This window comes from Archocentrus centrarchus, chromosome 23 (assembly GCF_007364275.1).
Source record: "Archocentrus centrarchus isolate MPI-CPG fArcCen1 chromosome 23, fArcCen1, whole genome shotgun sequence".
In the NCBI taxonomy this organism is placed as follows: Eukaryota; Metazoa; Chordata; class Actinopteri; order Cichliformes; family Cichlidae; genus Archocentrus; species Archocentrus centrarchus.
Window position 1 is genome coordinate 22113146 of NC_044368.1, and position 18234 is coordinate 22131379.

General features: G+C 42.1%; 2 protein-coding genes across 2 annotated transcripts in view; one reads left to right on the plus strand and one right to left on the minus strand.

The window, feature by feature from the left end:
* Positions 1–2799: 2799 nt before the first annotated feature.
* cep83 (centrosomal protein 83) lies at positions 2800–12403 on the plus strand. Its single transcript, XM_030720346.1, has 15 exons — positions 2800–3002; positions 3231–3381; positions 3570–3662; positions 4608–4739; positions 4833–5084; positions 5281–5412; positions 5686–5800; positions 5977–6121; positions 6249–6398; positions 6734–6809; positions 6905–7062; positions 7207–7336; positions 9505–9608; positions 10186–10375; positions 12269–12403. The coding sequence occupies exons 1-15, from the start codon at positions 2803–2805 to the stop codon at positions 12401–12403; spliced, it is 2163 nt and encodes a 720-aa protein (XP_030576206.1). The 5' UTR covers positions 2800–2802.
* An 83-nt stretch (positions 12404–12486) lies between these two features.
* plxnc1 (plexin C1) overlaps positions 12487–18234 on the minus strand; it is a 31752-nt gene continuing 26004 nt past the window's right edge. Inside the window, exons 24-31 of the mRNA XM_030720345.1 lie at positions 17807–17882; positions 16130–16164; positions 15913–16008; positions 15029–15192; positions 14769–14916; positions 14502–14642; positions 14346–14420; positions 12487–13003 (exon numbers count right to left, since the gene is read on the minus strand). Of these exons, the coding sequence (XP_030576205.1) occupies positions 12899–13003; positions 14346–14420; positions 14502–14642; positions 14769–14916; positions 15029–15192; positions 15913–16008; positions 16130–16164; positions 17807–17882 (840 nt within the window). The 3' untranslated portion in view covers positions 12487–12898. The remainder of the gene's footprint in view (positions 13004–14345; positions 14421–14501; positions 14643–14768; positions 14917–15028; positions 15193–15912; positions 16009–16129; positions 16165–17806; positions 17883–18234) is intronic.

The following is an 18234-nucleotide window of genomic DNA, read 5'->3' on the forward strand; positions in this document are numbered from 1 at the left end:
CGGGAACAGTTAATAAACCAGTCGGATTAAACCACCGCAGCTCACAAATGAACAGTTATGACTGTGCATTTGTGAGCTTGCACATCTTGACTTTATTCATGCATGCATGCATGCATGCACGAACCTGAATGGGCTTCAGGTACCCATTCATAGCATGAATGGGTACCTGAAGGACACCAGCAAAAAAGCAAAACTACAGAAAAATCAGCCAGCAGGGTTGTTGCACTGATTAAGAATCTGACTCAAGGGCCCAACGTAGCAGTGTGTAGTGAGGTGGCGGTCAGCTGGCCTGCAAGCACGAATCCTTCCGGCCGTATGACTGAGGCCGCAGATTTATGCCGCATGCAGAGAGCTGCGGGAAAGTGCGGAAACAGGCATCATGGTGTCGGAAATAAACACTCTGAAATATGAGTTTCTCTTTAAACAATATTGTTTAGCAGGGATGACGAAGGGCATATGTGGCTAATTGTTCGGGCTGGATTCGGGCCTGTTTACATGAGATGAGTAAAACGGTCCTTTACGATGAAGCAGAATGCGCAGGCTTAGAAGGACATGATTGATTTTAGAATTCGTGATTACTAATTCAAAACTCAACATTCACACACAAATGTAGATACAAAGGAAATGAAACACGAAATTTTTAGTTAAAGTTGTTTGGGTGGGGAAGGTAGTGGAGAAAGGTGGTCTCGAACTCGTGACGGTGAGTCTGTAGTCCTTCGACCTAAGTGCTATGCCACTACCACCCCGGACAGCTCCCACGATAATGCGTTACTTGAAGGACAGCCTGCAAGGAGACGTCGGAAGTTGTGGAAACAGGAGTCATGATGGGACGACGGCACATTGTCTCCGCGTTGGACGTAAGCAGCAGGGACGACTTTTATTTATGATTTTTATATACAAGAGCTGCATGAGGGTGAGTATATAACTGCCCTGTTTGGACTTTATTGCAGGGTTGGAGTTATCACAGATAAAGACTTAAACTAAAGTGACGTGTCATATAATATCAGCAACTATTACAGGTCACTTTAAAACATTGCTACCCTACTGTACTGCAAATGAGATACTGAAGTACCACCATTGCAGCCTATGAACATCGGCACCATAAACACTATTCCAGATCATTCTGGGCCACTTTAACCCCTGAGTATAGTGCCATAAATGGTGCATAAATAATATATATATTTTTACATGTTTCATCTCTTTGTATGCGATAAGCCCCAATGATGGATACAACAGTAGGGTTGTCTTTTGTGCGTTATTGTTTCCTCCATTTAGGCTCAGTTTGGTTTGATGTTTGAAGGCCCGCAGTAATGGAAAATAAAAACTTCCCTCAGCTGTGTTAAACCTAAATTAAAGAGCCTGTTTGGAAAATGTTAGGAGTAGAAGGTACAGATATTTGTGTAAAAATGTAGGGAGTAAAACTCTCTCTTGGAAAATACATTTTTAATGTCAATAAGACTTTTCCCCTGGATAAATAAAGGATATAAAAGTGACTTTGCCCAAAACTGATTGCAGTAAGTTCTACTTTGTGACAGGAACGTTTTTTCTGACACAGAAAGACTTGATAACATTCATTAAAGATATATTTGAGAGATTATAGGCCAACAAGTTATTTTCAAGAGTGTAAATGCAGGCAATCTTTGTTTTTGTTTTTTGCAAATATCGGTATCAGTAAAGCGTCCTTTCGAAAAGGTGGCGTGCTAGTTGTTATCAATCTCGCGAGAAACACACGTTGGGAAAACTTCCCATGACCCCACAGTTTGTAGTTTACAGATTAGCTAGCTTGCAAAGTAAATAGCTAGTTAGGAGGAAAGAAGAAAGTCTCAAACTCGGGAGGTAAGTGTTGTTCGGTAGCCACCTACTCACGCATGTGAAGAACATAAACCCAGATTATAACGATGCTTTATGGGTTTCTATTTCGATGCTGTAACTACAAATATCCGGGAGGTTGTACATAATAACCATGTTAATAAGCTAGCGTTAGCGTTTTGTAACTTTACCGACCAAAGCTTATCGAACCGAGTTAAATTAGTTTCAGTTACGTCTGTTAAAATACTTACAATACCCGTGTTAATTATGACTACACCGCACACTATTTTCCCTGACGCTGAAAAGAAAACAGCTGAGTGTCCGATAACGGACGCACTGAAGCGGCTAGGTGGCTAGTTGGTATGTACTCTCGGGTCTTGCGGCGCGACATTTAAAATCAACGCAGGACATTGCTATTAAAAACCAGGTGAAAATGTTCTGAGATATAAGCAAATATCAGTATAAATTGAAATATTAGCTGCATCTGTTGTGTACAGAGACCTGTTTCGCTAAACAGAGTGAGCATGATTATTGTTTATATCATTGGTTATACTTCATTGGAGTAAATGAAGTTCATTGTTTTTTAAGTTTTACCTTTTTGATCAGTTGACAACAGTCTGAAATCGTCTCTAAGATTAGTCAGAGTGCTTGATAACAAGTGACTGAAGTGGTTTAGCAGCGGCAATCGGGCTCCTGGGTATCCACAACAGAGCAAGCTGCCAGCTAATCACTTGAGACCGAAGCAGAGCCTTGACTTCAATGCTAAGAGCCTGTGATTTTAAGAAGCAGCTGGGGAGGCTCGTTTTAAACCCACCATGGTTACTAACTGACAACAAAGCCACCAAGTCATCTCTGGCGTTAATACACATACAGAGACTGCAGACAGTTTTATTACTGTTACAAACGAAGGCGTCTCTGTTCCTTGAATACAGCAGATCCATTTTTTTTTTTTTTGGTCTCTTCCTGTTTTGGGCTTTTTCCTGTAGAGGTGAGATGACTTCCTCCACCCTCGGTCAGTCGGCTCCTCATCTCCCAAACTTGGAATCCGGGATGGGGAAGTCTGCAGCCATGCTGGGGTTGTCCACTGGATTGGGGGGAGCAGAGATGGAGCTGCAGAAGATGCTTATCGATGAGAGGATGAAGTGTGAAAACCACAGGAAAAATTACCAGACACTAAAGGCTGAACATACCAGGTGAAAACAAATCATTTTTGATATTTAGACTTAAAAAAAAAAAAAAAACTGGTAACACAAATGATATACTACAAAAACAGTATACATTTGTGTAGGGAACACTTGGAAATAAAATGCTTTCTTCCTAACCTATAATACTAAAAATGGGGAAATTTAAGAGAGGAACAAAGCTTGTAATGTGTTTGTGTAAGGTGCAGATGATTATACTCTTGTTTGTGTGTTGTGCAGTCTGCAGGATGAGTACACACGGGCACAGGCTGAGCTGAAGCGCCTGCTGAGTGACAAACAGTCTGAGCAGGAGAAACTGCAGCTGCTGCTGGCTGAGCTGAGAGGAGAGCTGCTGGACAAAACCAGGGAGCTGGAAGAGCTTCGGCTGCAGGTACACCTCACCCACGATGAGAGGAAGTCTGAATAGTGAAGCTTATTGTTCCTGTTTTTGTTGCCTTGCATGGTCCTAAGTGATTGACCAAATGTTGAGACCTATGTGTAGAGACCCAAACAAAACAGCAGTCATTTCCTGCAGTAATCTTTTTAGACTCTGTGGATGAAAATGTGTGTGTTGACCAGGTGATGACCCCTCAGCGGTTGGAGTTACTGAGAGCTCAGGTGCAGCAGGAGATGGAGGCTCCAGTCAGAGAGAGGTTCAACAAGCTGGAGGAGGTCAGTCACTCTATACTTAATTTTTGTAAACAAAAGAGAAGTGACTGCAGAATTGAGGGAAGTTGCAGTTTTTGGTTCAGTAGAGAAAATGAGAAAGGCATAAAGGCACAACATTTTAGACATACAAGGGTCTGAGCTGCTGTTATTATTACTGTGAGAGTTAAGGTGCTCAAAAGCTGCATTCTGTCTGTAAGAATAAAATAAATGATCCAAACTACATGGATGGATGTCTTTGTTAGTTCAAATCATTTATCATAAGTAATAGTTCAGGACAAATTCTTATATATCTCCACCCTTTCACTAACATCAGACATCTCTCAGTACTGCTTATATGTACCAGCTGTGACTGCAGCAGAGAGAAGAGTGGTGCCAGTGATTAGCTGCAGTCTACTTTTCTGATCACAGCTAGAAACAAATTACTGTTGTGCTTAACAAACAAAGGTACTGATTTTTGAGGTATTTCTTTTCATGATAGATTTCACATTATTCCTGTGGTGATCAGTATAATTGAAGGTAAAAATACTAGAACAAGATGCTTCTTCACCTTAACTGTTATGTCATTTAAAAAATTTTTGGATAATGCACATTATTAAATGGCTTCTAGTAAAGAATGAAATTACTGGCACTATTTAACACTTCTACTCAAGTTTTGCATATTAAGTCCATAGCAACAAGAGTTATTAGCATTGATTGCCTTTTGAAAGTCCTTTCAAAGCCCTACTTGAGGGAACTGCAGCTAATTTCCATTTTGTGTACTTGTTCTCTTCTCTTCTCTTCTCTTCTCTTCTCTTCTCTTCTCTTCTCTTCTCTTCTCTTCTCTTCTCTTCTCTTCTCTTCTCTTCTCTTCTCTTCTCTTCTCTTCTCTTCTCTTCTCTTCTCTTCTCTTCTCTTCTCTTCTCTTCTCTTCTCTTCTCTTCTCTTCTCTTCTCTTCTCTTCTCTTCTAGGAGACAGAGAAGTACAGGTCTGAGTACAACAAGCTGCGGTATGAGTACACCTTTCTGAAGTCCCAGTTTGACCATCAGAGAGAGGAACATGTTCGTGTGCTGGAGGAGCAGAAGATCCGCTACGAGGCAGAGGTGGGCTGGTTTGTGTGCAGCAAATGGCTGAGTGATTTTAATTTGTTGACCTCTAAATAATACGTTTTTAATGTTGTAATATCGTACTATCAGATCTCTCATCTGGAGAAGGACCGGGAGGAGCTGGTGACTCAGTATCAGGGTTCAGACGCTGTGCGTGACGGCAAACGAGTAGAGGCTCTGCTGAGGGAGAAAGCTCAGCTCCACCTGCGGCTGAAGGGGTTGGAGGCAGAAGTGGCCGAGCTTAGAGCCCAGAAGGAAAATTCCGGTCAGCAAGCTGAGAATGTCCAACGCATCCAGATCAGACAGCTGACAGAGTCTCAGGCTGCACTGAAGTCGCTGGAGGTGAGACAGCATAACAAACTTGGCTGCAGAGTGATAAAGTTTCATCTTTTGTGTGACTTTCTACTGCATGGCACTGAACAGGAGTGGCCCTCCAATCACATTGTACATTCTGTATAATGAGAATAAAGGCATTCTGTTCTATTCTATTAATTGTGTTCTTTTGGGGACTGATGGATCTGATTGGTTGCTGCAACAGGCGGAGCGCCAGTCGTTGCGTCTGCAGCTGGAGCGCATGGAGAACGAGCTTCACCTGAGCCACGAGCAGAACAGCCAGCTCACCGGGAGACTGCACAAAGCTGAGAGAGAGGTCAGCTCTCTGACGTGTCAGGTACGCTCCTCTTTGACCTCTGACCTTGAACTGTAATTGTGAAAATATCAAGCAAAATAGACTCTGTTTCCAAAAGATTAATTTCAACCTGTGTTTTCTGGTCTTGAAAAGTTCCTGATTATAATCCCAAACAGGTCTTTTTGAATTTTTAGTTAAGTTGAGATTTCCTGGGAGAGGATGCCCAAATCCCCTTCATTAATGTGTCATGCTTTGCTCAGGACTTGTTATTATTTCTCATTATTTTCTTGGGTGTTATTGTTTTTTGTGTCTCAGATTGAAAGCCTGAAGCATTCACATAAGCTGGAAATAGCCAGCACCAAACTGGAGTGTTCACGCTCTAAAGGGGAGGTAGAGAGAGAGAGAGACAGCCTGCAGGGGCAGATTGATGGTATGGACCTCACACACAGACACTTTCCCTCCTTTTCACATCCATCCAGCTGCCTTGCTGAAAGAGCACATCAAACCATGGTGATAGATTTTATTTCCTGAGATAAAGAAGAGACTGTTTATTTTTTTTAATAATACGCATTTATCACCCTCAGACACTGTAACTCTGTCTCTCAGGTCTGCAGGCAGATGTGGAGGTGCTAAACGCAGCAGTGGAACGACATAAGGAAGTTCTGGTGGAAAAGGAGAGGGAGATGGTCAGAAAGGTGCAGTCTGCTCGAGAGGAAGAGTTCCGTAAAACTGCAGCCCTGCATGAGGAAAAGTGAGAGTCACTTTTTACATTTTATATGACAAACTATCATTTATGGTTTTCTTTTTTGGGGGGTTTATAAAGTGAAGCTTCTTTTGTTTGTGGGTTTCAATTATTTTCTACTGTTTTGTGTTACTAGGTTGGAGTTGGAGAACCGTCTCGCAGCACTGGAGCAGCAGAGGGCGCTGCAGGATGCTTCAGATCAGACCCAGAAGGAGGAGTGGGAAGAGCGCCTGCGCAGCACCCAGCAGGGTGAGGAGTCTGCCCGCAGAGAGCTGCAAAACCTGAGGTCAGATTTGTGCTACAAAGTAATCACAGCTGCATCAGTCACACAGTCCAAACTGGGGCATGAGTTGAATTTAGTGGCCACTGAATATTATTTGAAATGCAGATGAAAGTAAAACGGAGGTTTTGAGATGATGGAGTGCACACAGAACCAACATTTTCTGATTGATGGTGATTTTCTTTTTATCATCTTTCACTTTCTGTTCCTATTTTGTGGTCAGCTAATAAAATGAATATCAGTATGGGAACTTTTTTCTTGCCCTTTTTTAATGGCAGTATGTCTGAAACCTCCGTTTTGCTGAACAGTAGCGAAGAGTTTTTCTTTATTTTATCTTCCAGGACTAAATTACAGCAGCAGAGCGCACAGCTTGAGGAGCTGGAGAGACAGAAAGCAGAGATTGCTGATCTCCAGCAAGTAAGACACAACATTAAAGTCTTATTTGGACCCCTGAAAAAAACAATGTTAGTGTGTATGCCTTCAATAATAATAAATGCTTGTTTAACACACAGCAGAATCAGGAGCTTGGTGTGCAGATGGAGGCACTGTCTCACTCTGAAAGTGACCTGATGGAGACGATCCGGCGATTGAGGGAATCACTGGACAGATTGAGGGAGGAGCTGAGGACAGCCCGGGCACAGGCAGAGAAGAGCCAACACGAGGCAGAGAGGTATACCTGCAGAGTTAGTCCAACATGTGGTCTACATGCCTTCATATAGCGGCGCCTTTAAAGTCTGACTGACCGCTCAGAGCGCTTTGTGTCTCCTCTAAGAGGACTCCTGTCACATCTTCTCTCTGTCTGTTCCTTCTGCAGGCTGGTGGAGGAGCGTCGCATTGAGTGGTTGGAGGAGAAGCATAAGCTGCAAGAGCAAGAGGCTGAGCTGCAGCAGAAATACTCTCAGGTCAAAGAGAAGCTGCAGAGGGCAGCAGCGGCCCAGAAGAAGGTACCACTCCTTCATTCGCTGCCTTTTAAAATGTAGCCTGCCAAAAATAATGGAATCACCACAGATAAGACACAAAACTGTTTCTGTTTAATAGCTGAATATTCTGGCTTCATTAAACATATTTCAAAAAGTAAAATAATTTTTATTAATGTTTCCAGATCAAGTAAAGCAAAAAAAAAAATAGTGTAATCACTTTTTAATTTGTAGCCCTAAAACAAAAACCTGCACTAATTTGTATGCAGTCTGCAGTTAACAGAGTGTCTGCAGACCTCAGCAGGCAGATTTAAAGGAAGCGTGACCCAAACGAGAAAACTGTCAGTTAAAACAATAGAAAGGATCATACAGTTCCTTCTAGAAGGAAATCGGTCGTTTGCTCAGTCAGCTGTGTCTGAATGAAGGAAAACATTTGAGTAGAAATGTTAAAGCGTCAGGACAGAAAAGTGAAAGCAGCATGCATTGAAAATAGAAAATGCACAACAAAACAAAGAGGCAGAAAGAGGAGTCGGTGTTTGTGACAGAGCTGTGAGGAATGACGTGTGATTTACTTTGAGCAACAGCATTCGTGTATAACTGGCCAAGGAAATGAGACTGGCACCTTTTTTGTGCTATTCAAATGAAATGCATAAAGATTACTGCCTGAAGAAAACAAGCAAATTTCCCCACTCATTTATGGTAAAGAACCCAAGGAGATGGCAATCATTATCTCAACAGTAAAGGCACAGGCGTATACGGGAAATTTAGATATTCTTCTGATTGTGTTGGATAGAAAGTAGGTATGTTGATGAAGTCATTAGCTAAGTGCAATTGAAATTTTATGGTGGATTTTTGAAATAAAAAACTATTGAGAAGGTTGGAATCAGCTTGATGGAAAATATTAGTTTTTTTTTTTTTTCATTTCATTTCGTTGAGGTTTCCATAATTTTTCCTCTACTTGTTCTCAATATAAATTATAATTATATTATAATTTTCCTCTGAGGGGGTGAGTCCATAATGTTTTCCAGGGGTAGTACATCCACAGATCCAAATGTATTTAACTATATTTAAACAAAGAGATTTGTTTGTGCTGTTTTACTTATAAATATATTCAGTCCCAAATTAACATTTCTAATGGGAGAAATAAGAATTTAATCTGAATTTGTGTCAGTCTCTAATTTTTTTTATGGTAGTTTTATTTTAATGGAGAAAAACAAAATACCAACCAAAACAAATCCAGAAAAACAGACTACATGAACGGTATAAGTTGATCTGCATGTCACTGAGTGAAATAAGTATTTGATCCCCAAACAAAACATGACGTAGAACTTGGTGGAGAAACTCTTGTTGGGAAACACAGCGGTAAGATGCTTCTTGTAGTTGGTCACCAGGTTTAGCAGAGAAACAGGCCCAAAGCATAATGGTTCCACCTCCGTGCTTTGCTGTAGGGATGGTGTTCTTTGGGTCATACTCAGCATTTCTCTTCCTCCAAACACGGCGGGTCGAGTTGATCCAAGAGCTCGATGTTGGTTTAGTCTGATCACAGCACTTTCTCCCAAACCTTCTCTGAATCGTGTAGATGTTCACTGGCAAACTTAAGATGGGCCTGTGCGAGTGCCTTCTTGAGCAGGGGGACCTTGCAGGCGCGGCATTATGGTGTGGTGTGTTACCAATGGTGTTCTTGGTGACTGTGGTCCCACCTGCCTTCAGATCATTAATAACTCCTCCCATGCAGTTCTGGGCTGGGTGGACACCACCTTCCTCATGATCATCCTCACCCCATGATCTTGTGTGGAGCTCCAGACTGAGGGCAATTGATGGTCATCTTATATTTCTAACATTTCCAAATAATCACACCAACAGTTGCCACCTTCTCACCAAGCAAATCAATTTGTAACTTTTATGTAATTTGCTTTTTCTGGATTTTTGGTCTGTCTGTCTGTCTCTTTCCATTAAAATGAAACTACCATAAAATTAGAGACTGTTCATTTCTTTATAAATGAGCAAATGTACAAATTCAAGGTTTTTAGGAGCTTTTAATGTTTATTTGCACTTTAACACGACTGCTGTCAGTAATGAGTTATAGCAGGCGCGATTTTGTGGAAAAAGCTGCTTATCTGTGTGTGTGTGTGTGTGTGTGTGTGTGTGTGTGTGTGTGTGTGTGTGTGTGTGTGTGTGTGTGTGTGTATGTTTAGAGAAAAACGCTGACTGAGAACAAAGAGAAGAAACTTCAGGATAAAATCCAGTTGCTGGAGGCCAAGATTGAGGAGCTGGAACTGGAAGCTTCTGCTGCCAGAAAGTAAGCATCAGCACTCTCCTCCTAAAAACCTGTGCACAGCCTGTTCAGAGTGAAACTCGGGTTGGTTTTGTTTTAGTTTCCCTTCATGGGCGTCCCCTAAATACATCTCATGCAGATAGACATGGTTACAGGTTTAGCTATAACAGTCACACTGGGGGATTTTTGGATTGCAGCTTTCTGTAGAAGTGTTCATCTAAAAACACGACTTACTTGTTGCAGAGAACCACTTTGTAGGACTCGAGGAGGCACTTAACAACCAAAACATGAGAACCGCACTTACTCAGATCCCCAGCAGTACAAGTTTGAAGTAGGCTGGATAAACATTTGTCAAGTTGGTGTAGAACACAGGGACATACAAAAAGATTTCTTATTAGTAAGAAGATGACATCATTCAGAGTTAATCCTTCCACAAAATCAATGTATCTGTGAGCAAAACAACTTTTGAGAGACAGCACCTTACTCTCTAGTTAGAAAAAAGTGGATGTTTTGTCCTGCTTTGCCACACAGGATAAGCAACTACTAAAATAAGGGAAAGCAGTGGTGTGTGGTGCTCCAGTTTTATTCTGCTCTTTTCCAGACGTTCATCGTTCTCAGAGGAGCAAGCTCAACTCAACAGGCGGCTGAAGGAGCTGCAGAGACGCCACAACGAGTTCCGACGTCTCCTGCTCGGTGGTCAGGGGCCCTTCACTGCAGGCCCCACGTTTCTGACCTCTTCACCCGCCCCCTTCCTCCTCCTTGGGTCTGAGGGGCCCTTTTCTAACAACCCAGTAAGCATACTGTACACAAATCCTATAGAAAGAAACTGACTAATATCCACAGAGCAGCAAACTACAGTGGAGGCGGAGTTTGAGAAGGAATATCCTGCTTGTGCTCGCGCTTTACCAACATACACAGAACCCACAACTGAGTGCAGCAAGTTCATGCCTCCTGTGCGGGTTAGAATTGTACAATCACCACTTGGAGCTGCAGTGTTAAATTAAATAAGTGTTTGGAATAAAAGTCACGTCAAAGAGGTAGAGTCTGACATATGAATCATGTTAAGAAAAATCTACAGCTGCACGGTTGGTTTGATTACAATGTGAACAGACTGGAGGAGCTGTTAAAACCGAGGGTGGTGATGCAAGAATGTGTGAATGAACACACAGGAAATGGCACGTATGTATGAGATGGCTTCATAACCCAAGCTAAATAATCTTAACTTGTGGCTTTTGACATTCCTATTGAATGCAGGATGGTGATGGAACACCATGGGTTTGGTTGTCCATTGAGAGTATTTTAAAGACCTTCACTCTCATCATGAGGCAGTGAAAAGGCTGGATCTTCTTATTTCAACACTGTCATAAACTGTAATATGCTAGGCTGCTTTTTTAACTTTGTGAATAAGGTGATGCCCCCGAGATCCTAAATCTCCTTCAGTTCCTCCCTCTGTGAAGGTGTCCCTGAATGCCTCGAGTTATTTCATTCTCTCCAGTTACACTGAATGACTTGATTACAGTAACGGGGAAGATGAAACCATCATCTTCATCAGAGACATTACATCTTTCTGTCCTATTTGGGACTCACCAGCATTGGTCCTTCTTGACAGCCACTCTTCTGTTGAGACCATTTGTATTGAGGCTCCAGCAAACAGTAGGTGGATTAACTGAAGGGCCAGCTGCATCAGTCAGGTCCTGTCAGGTCTTTGCTCGATTTGTTTCCTATTTCTGAAAGGCATTCATTTCCGAAACTGTTCATCTGCAGTGAATGGTGCTCACCATGCTAAGATATGCCAGGTTTTTGGATAATAGCTTTTTGGGAATCACCTTATTGCAAAAATTTTATTTTATTGCCTGTCAGGGCTGTGTTATGAAACTGGGAATAAATTATGTGCTTTTGCAACAGGCTGCAAGTAACAAAGTGCCTAAGACCTTCAGGAAGCCTGGAGGACTATTGCTCAAGACCTTTTTAAAAAATTACAAGTCTGGCTCCATGGAAGTAAAAATATAAAGAAAAGACGGGTGGCTCAAAACTTATGCACAGTACTGTGTCCTGTTTACCGGCTGAGGTAAATCAGCTCTTTCTGGGATGGCTGTGGCTCAGGAGGTAGTGGTTTGCTCTCTGGCTTCTCCAGTCTGCATGTCAAAGTGTCCTTAAGCAAGATATTGAACGCCAAGTTCCCCCGATGCATCCAGTCTGTGTGTGTGTGTGTGTGTGTGTGTGTGTGTGTGTGTGAGAATGATAGATATGGTGCTTAGGTACAAAAGAAAGCACTTGTGTGAATGTGTGTGATTGGGTGAATGAGACTTGTAGTAAAAAGTGCTTTGAGTGCTCAGAGCAGAAAAGCCCTTTTACTCCAACCGGCTAGAAAAAAATCCCACGGCCACAAGTAAGCTCATATCAACCCTATGTTATACTCTGTGCACTGGCTCCTGGCAGGTTTTAGCCTTTCAGTCTGTGGCACAGAGGCTCTCCAACTATGATGATTTTTTTTTCTATTTTGTGGACCACGTTGTGACTATATGTCTGTTGAATAAAGAAACTGTACTTATTTTACTAATGTGTGTGTCGAGAGACGACCTTAGAGGAAGATGTATTCATGAATCAGTGTCCATAAGGATATTATAACATTTCTTTGCATCTCCTTTGTCTTTTCCTTTCCTTCCCCCCTTTTCTCCTCTCAGGACACTCAGGGTTCAGAGTTCTCGCTGCTGCGTCAGAGGCTGGAGAATCTGGAAAGTGCCCAGCAGCAGCAGCTGGAGGAACTGGGATCTTTGGTGCAAAGAGATCGGGCCACAACACCCCAACCTGACCTTTGACATCTGTCCTACATCGCAGTGGACTTTCAGCACAGTTTGAGATGGTGTCCTGCTCTCAAATCAAGGCCACTATGTTTTTATAAAAATAGAACCAATATTTATTGGCATATTTCTACAGTTTATATGTCTTAAATGTTGTGAGACTTTGGCACCTTTTCACTTGATATCCTCAGGGTTTGATTTTGTATTAAGAAGCTTGTTTACATTTGCTCTAAAGCAATTGCATAGGAAAAAAGATTCACTCGGCAGAGTCGATAAAGACGCTACAGACTGTATGTTGCACAATGATTGTACAGAGTTATTAAAATAATTTTACATCACCCTTATTTGACATGGTTATGGCTTGAGTCTTTGGACATTTGTGCTCAGAACCCAATAAAAAGTGCAAGTCCATCAGATGCAAAAAACTTTTAGTGGAAAAAAAAAATCCTTTAAAAGAGGCTTCGCCTCTATTAATATTCTCAGTTTATTCCCATTAGAGAAAGGACCGATACTTCAATTCCAGGAGCAGCTTTTCAGTCCATCAAATGATTGTTTCACATGTTGTAGCTGCTCCTTCAGCTCAGCAGGAACTCCGTTCTCATCCAGTTTCTGTTCGATCTGTAGAAAAGGCAGAGAGACGACTTAAGTTAATAAAGTGAGAAATTGTAAGGATTCTTTCAGCTCATTAGTCCCATGATCATAAAAGCTGTTGTATTATCTCAGGAATTCTTTGTGAAGAAGCCTTTCTGGTGGAAACAACTGAAGAAAAAAAAAAAAAAAAAATATAATGGGGCCATTTTGAAAAAGTGCTTCTCTGCATCCGTGAACAGGAAACAGCCTTATGAACTCAGGAGGTCTGAGCACATTTCCTCTACAGGCAAAGTCTTGTGTGACACTGGGTTTCACAATTTCACTGATGTCAACATCTTATCTTAGTCCAGAGGAAGGCCGATAAGAACAAACACATGCACTGGTCAGAAAAGTAAGGGAAGACTCGATTATTGCAGGATAACAAAGTTAAATTTCAGGGATATCTGTTCAATCTGTCCATTGTGAAGCCATTTCACCTGTTTTGGTGCAAATTTAAGTAACGGGTTCACTGGAGAGGCAACAACAAGACAACCCTCCTGAAAAAGAAAAGGTTATGCAGACGGTGGGCTCCGATGTTGCTCTCTCCTTATCTCCTGACTGATTTCTCTAGTTTTGCTTTTTTTGGTAGTGTCCATGTCACTACTGGTAGCATGAAATGATACTTGCAACCCATTCAGGTTGCACAGGTAGACCAGCCCCTCCAGGATGGTGAATCTGTTGTCACTGCAAGAAGGTTTGCTTGGTCTCCCAGCAGAGTCTCAAGCTTTGATAACAGGAGACAGGCTGTTGCACAAGGAGAAGTGGACATGCAGCAGAGCATCAACCCAACAGCAGGGCTGGTATCTGCTCCTTGTGCGAGGAGAACGCTGACAGAGTCGGACCAAACTGTCAGACTCTGTAAGGGCTTCATGAGGACCTATGAGAGTTTCTTTAGGCCTCAGTCACACAAGGAAAAATAAGCCGTCAGCCTCTGTGAGACCATGAAAAACTGGAGGTTGGTGACTGCACTGAATTCTTTGCTGTCTGCAAATTGCAAGTAGTTGCAAAGTTTAACTGTATAACTGTGTTATACTGCAATAATTGAATGTTTCCTTCATATTTTTGAGCTGTGTCTTTTATAACCAGTAACCAGTTTTCTCTGGGTTTTACCAGCTGATGTGACTCCTGCCTAATGGTTTGTATCCACTGAGCTGTGTTCACTCCAGCTTCAGTAAGGCTGATCTGAAATGTGTCCCTCTTAATGAGTTTACCTCACAACTGGCAGTTCATCAGCTACAGCTGATGGGAACAAACATGAATATAAAGACAAAAAGGAAAGTGAATGAGGGAGAAAGTGTGTGAAGTGGACCTGATAAAGTAAAGACCTGACCTCTGTGAAGTATCGCTGGATGAATTTGTAGAGTTCTCTGAGGGCGGCGGCTTCATTGAACTCATTTTCATGTTTCTGAAAATAAAACAGTTTTTAGCAGACTGCTCTGATTCCCAAAGCCCTCTAACCTCTTATGTCAGTGCTAAAATGATTTACCTCTGACTCTTCATGCAGGAAATCCTTGAATTCTGTGTCTGTGACTGGCGACTGATCTCTGATCTGTTTGTAGTACATCCTCACTTCCTGTTTGAACTTGGGAATGTCTTTGGCATAGAGAAGCTTGTTGGTTGGTGCATACTGAAACACAGTTATCATAATAATGTATTAGATTTGGCATTTTAAGATGAAGAATTGCATTTTTCACAAAGAGAGGAAACCCTCCCCTCCCCAGGAACAGTAAATAAGGATGTATGTATACTTTACCTTCCCCAGCTGGGTCTCACTCAGAGAGAAGGAGTCCATGAAGGCCTGAGCGATGACAGACAGGCAGCCGTCCAGATGTGGAGTCTTCTCCATGTCAAAAACAAACTGAGGGTTTTTCAGAATATTGATCCAGAAGCGCAGCGGCATACTGGTGATAAGAGGAAGAAAACCATGAAGACATTTGCTGAAGGTCGGGGCTCACTGATGTTTAGATTGCAGTTTTTTTTTAACAGCGTCCACACAGATTGCTTTTCATGCACCTGTTGGTCTTCCAGATGTGCAGGACATCTGGGTCAGTGATCTTCATGTTTTCTGCCTGAGTGTCCAAGAAGTCAAAGAAGTACTTGACGGCGAACGGAGATCTGCTGAGTGTCAGGCCCCAGATAGACCTGAAAAGTTTCTCCACAAACGAATGCACCGCCACCTTAGAGAGAGAGAGAGAGAGAATATGATGTCATTCTCAGCTTCTTCACAAGCAGTTAATGGACTCGTTTCTCTTGATTAATCGGTTTCTTTTACTAAGTTTTAAGATGGAAAATCAATGAGATGAAACAGGATGAAGTTAATGATTATCTTGATTATCTATCTGTTGTAGAGATTCTGCAAACTTCCTGTGAGGCTGCAGTCAGTAATTAACCTATTTAGTACGTTTTTAAATAAATTAATGTCATCCAGTTCCTATCAACCTTGGGAAGCTTGGGGAGGTTTTCATCCACTGTGACTTTATCAAGAGTGAACTCCAGCCTCTGATCTTATATTTCACATTCTACACATGAGGAAGTCTAAAATGGAGCCAACATCCTCTGTCCAAGCCGTACGTGTGCGTGACAGCTTGAGAATTTCATAAGCAGGTGAGAAGAGTTAATTTTCCTGAACTCTTCTTTGAAGAAGGGTTCATTATTTTTTTCCTGCTGAGAAAAAAAAATAGTGTGAGATTTTTCAAGTTTAGTTTGTGTTTCCTCCCTTCAAATAGAAAAATGGTAATAATGCACCCTCTCTCACATAACTAGTTCTCTGACACCTAAAAGGGGAAGATCACTGAATCTGCTGCTGGTGGTTGTGGGTAACCATGTGAGACAGATCCTGATATCACTTCTGTGTCAGTGGCCGTTTGTATGAGCAAAGTGTAAATAGTTCCTCCTGCCTTGGTGGAGAGCAGCTTGGTGAGGTGCACTTCCTTTAGCTTTAACTTCTTCTTCTCCGGGTTCTTTCTTTGATCCTCATCCACATCAGGATCGATCTGCATGAAGACACCAGCCGGCAGATTAGACAACATGCCCTCTGTAATCTGAATCCAAGTGCATGATCACAGTGATTATTTTCATTTCTGCAAAAAAATCAACACACAAATGGTCTCTTACCAGATGGAAGTATTTTCCAGAGAAGTTTTCATCATCTAGATAAAAAACAAACAAACAGTGATCAACAGAAATTATTTTGTCATTTTTGACTCACGATTAGCTTATCATACAGTATGAGAGTGGCAAGGCTAGTACCAGAGCGCAAGTGCAACAACTCCTTTTGAAAGCAGTGAATCTACAGAGCTTCATGCGGTCTACTGTAAAGCCAGCAGCCAGTTATATGGCACATTTTGCCTGCTATGCCCATTTAAACATGTCAGAGTAAGTCTGTGTAGGTCACAGTACCCTCTGGAGCTTGAAAAAAGGCGACTGGACCTCTTTTTGTTTCTTGAAGACGTTTCACGTCTCATCCAAAAGATTTCTTCAGTTCTCAAACCAAATGAAAGCTCTCAAAACATGTGGTTATCCCAACTGGGCTTTCATCAAATCAGCCAAGATGCACAGGAAAGAAGGTCAAACACAAATTAGAGAAGAATTTTCTCCAAGCATGACATCTCAGTATACCTCAAACCAGGCCACACTCTAAGGCAAAAACTGGTCATCCCAAGGACAAACCCCCAAACACAAGATAAGGAATGTAGTGTATGCTGTCCAAACAGCCTCTTCACAAACAAATGGCACAACAGAAAAGAGCCACCTCGACAGGACAAGACTCAGCTGTACATCTGCATCTGAAGGTCAAAGGGCACTCTTTTGAGGATGCCAACGTTCACATTTTGGACTGGGAAGACAGATGGTTTGAAGGACTTCCCACGCTTACAGTCCGATCCTGAGCTACCTCCCCAGACGTCTCGACCCCCCCCATTCACACCTTTGTTCCAGTGACCTCAATAGATCACATGAAACAAGTCCCAAATTGGTTTCATCTGAAACTACTGATTGTAATGCCCCACGCCTCCTTTCACACCATGGCACATGTGATTATGCACATGAACAGTAGTGGGTCACAACCACCTCCAAGGAACTACACCCACAGGGGTTTAAATACAGGGTCTCTCCACCCTTTGGTTTGAGAACTGAAGAAGCCTTTTGGATGAGAGGAGAAACGTCTTCAAGAAACAAAAAGAAGTCCAGTCGCCTTTTTTCAAGCTCCAGAGATGTCAGAGTAAGCCTTTTTCACTTTTTCATGGGGTGGTGGAAATCTTGACCACCATCTTTAAAAATATATGTGCCATATTGATTTATAATAACTCAGATTAATGGAGCTGGTTCCATTCACTGATGAAGCTCGGGAAAAAGCCAGGAGAAGAACCCTGCTTCCATATTTATTACCACATCTCTGCGCTTCCCTGGCAGTTTTATAGTTTTTATAGTTATTAATAACATCAATATCAGTGCATAGACATAAGCTGTTTTCATGCATACATGCCAGCTCTGACCTTTCCAAGGCAGTACCCAAGGGTGGTGCAGGTGAAATGTCACGCGCTTTCACATTGGTTATTAAAGAGACGTTTAACCTTCAGGGTGAGGTTGTGTGAGAACAGAGCACAGCTGTCTCTACTCCGGCACGTTCAATACTAAAGTGAGTATTCACAGCAGTGAGAATGTAACTGCTGTGCTGCTGTGAGAACATGTCCAGACCCTGAGCTCCCTACACTGTTGAGCTCCTGTAACCCCCTTGCTGAAAAGGCGAATGCGTCTCTTTTCTCTTCATCTGATGCGCTCAGTATCTCTTACCTTTCAGGCTTCCCTGCGGGCTCAGAGGAGGATGAGTTTTCTTAGAGAGCACTTTGATTGTCCCGCCATCATCAACCTAGAGGAGGACAAACTGGTTCACTTTACCTGCTTACATCAGTTTCAGAGTTTTCTCTGTAAGTTCCCATGTAAAATAGGAACCACAATCACCCACCAACTCCACCAGATATTTGAGTTTATACTTGTGTGCTGTTTTTTTTCTTTATTGTATGTGTAAACCAGTTATTTAAGTTGTGTTATGGCTTTGTAATTTGGCCAGCATCAGACCACGAATGCAGCTGATACTGACGGATGATGGAGACGTCACACAAACAGACTCCATGATCCTGTTATGAAGCCATTAAAAACCACTCTTCCTCCACTAGGTCTCTTCCCTTTGTATAAAAATCCTCTTCTGATCCTATTAGCCG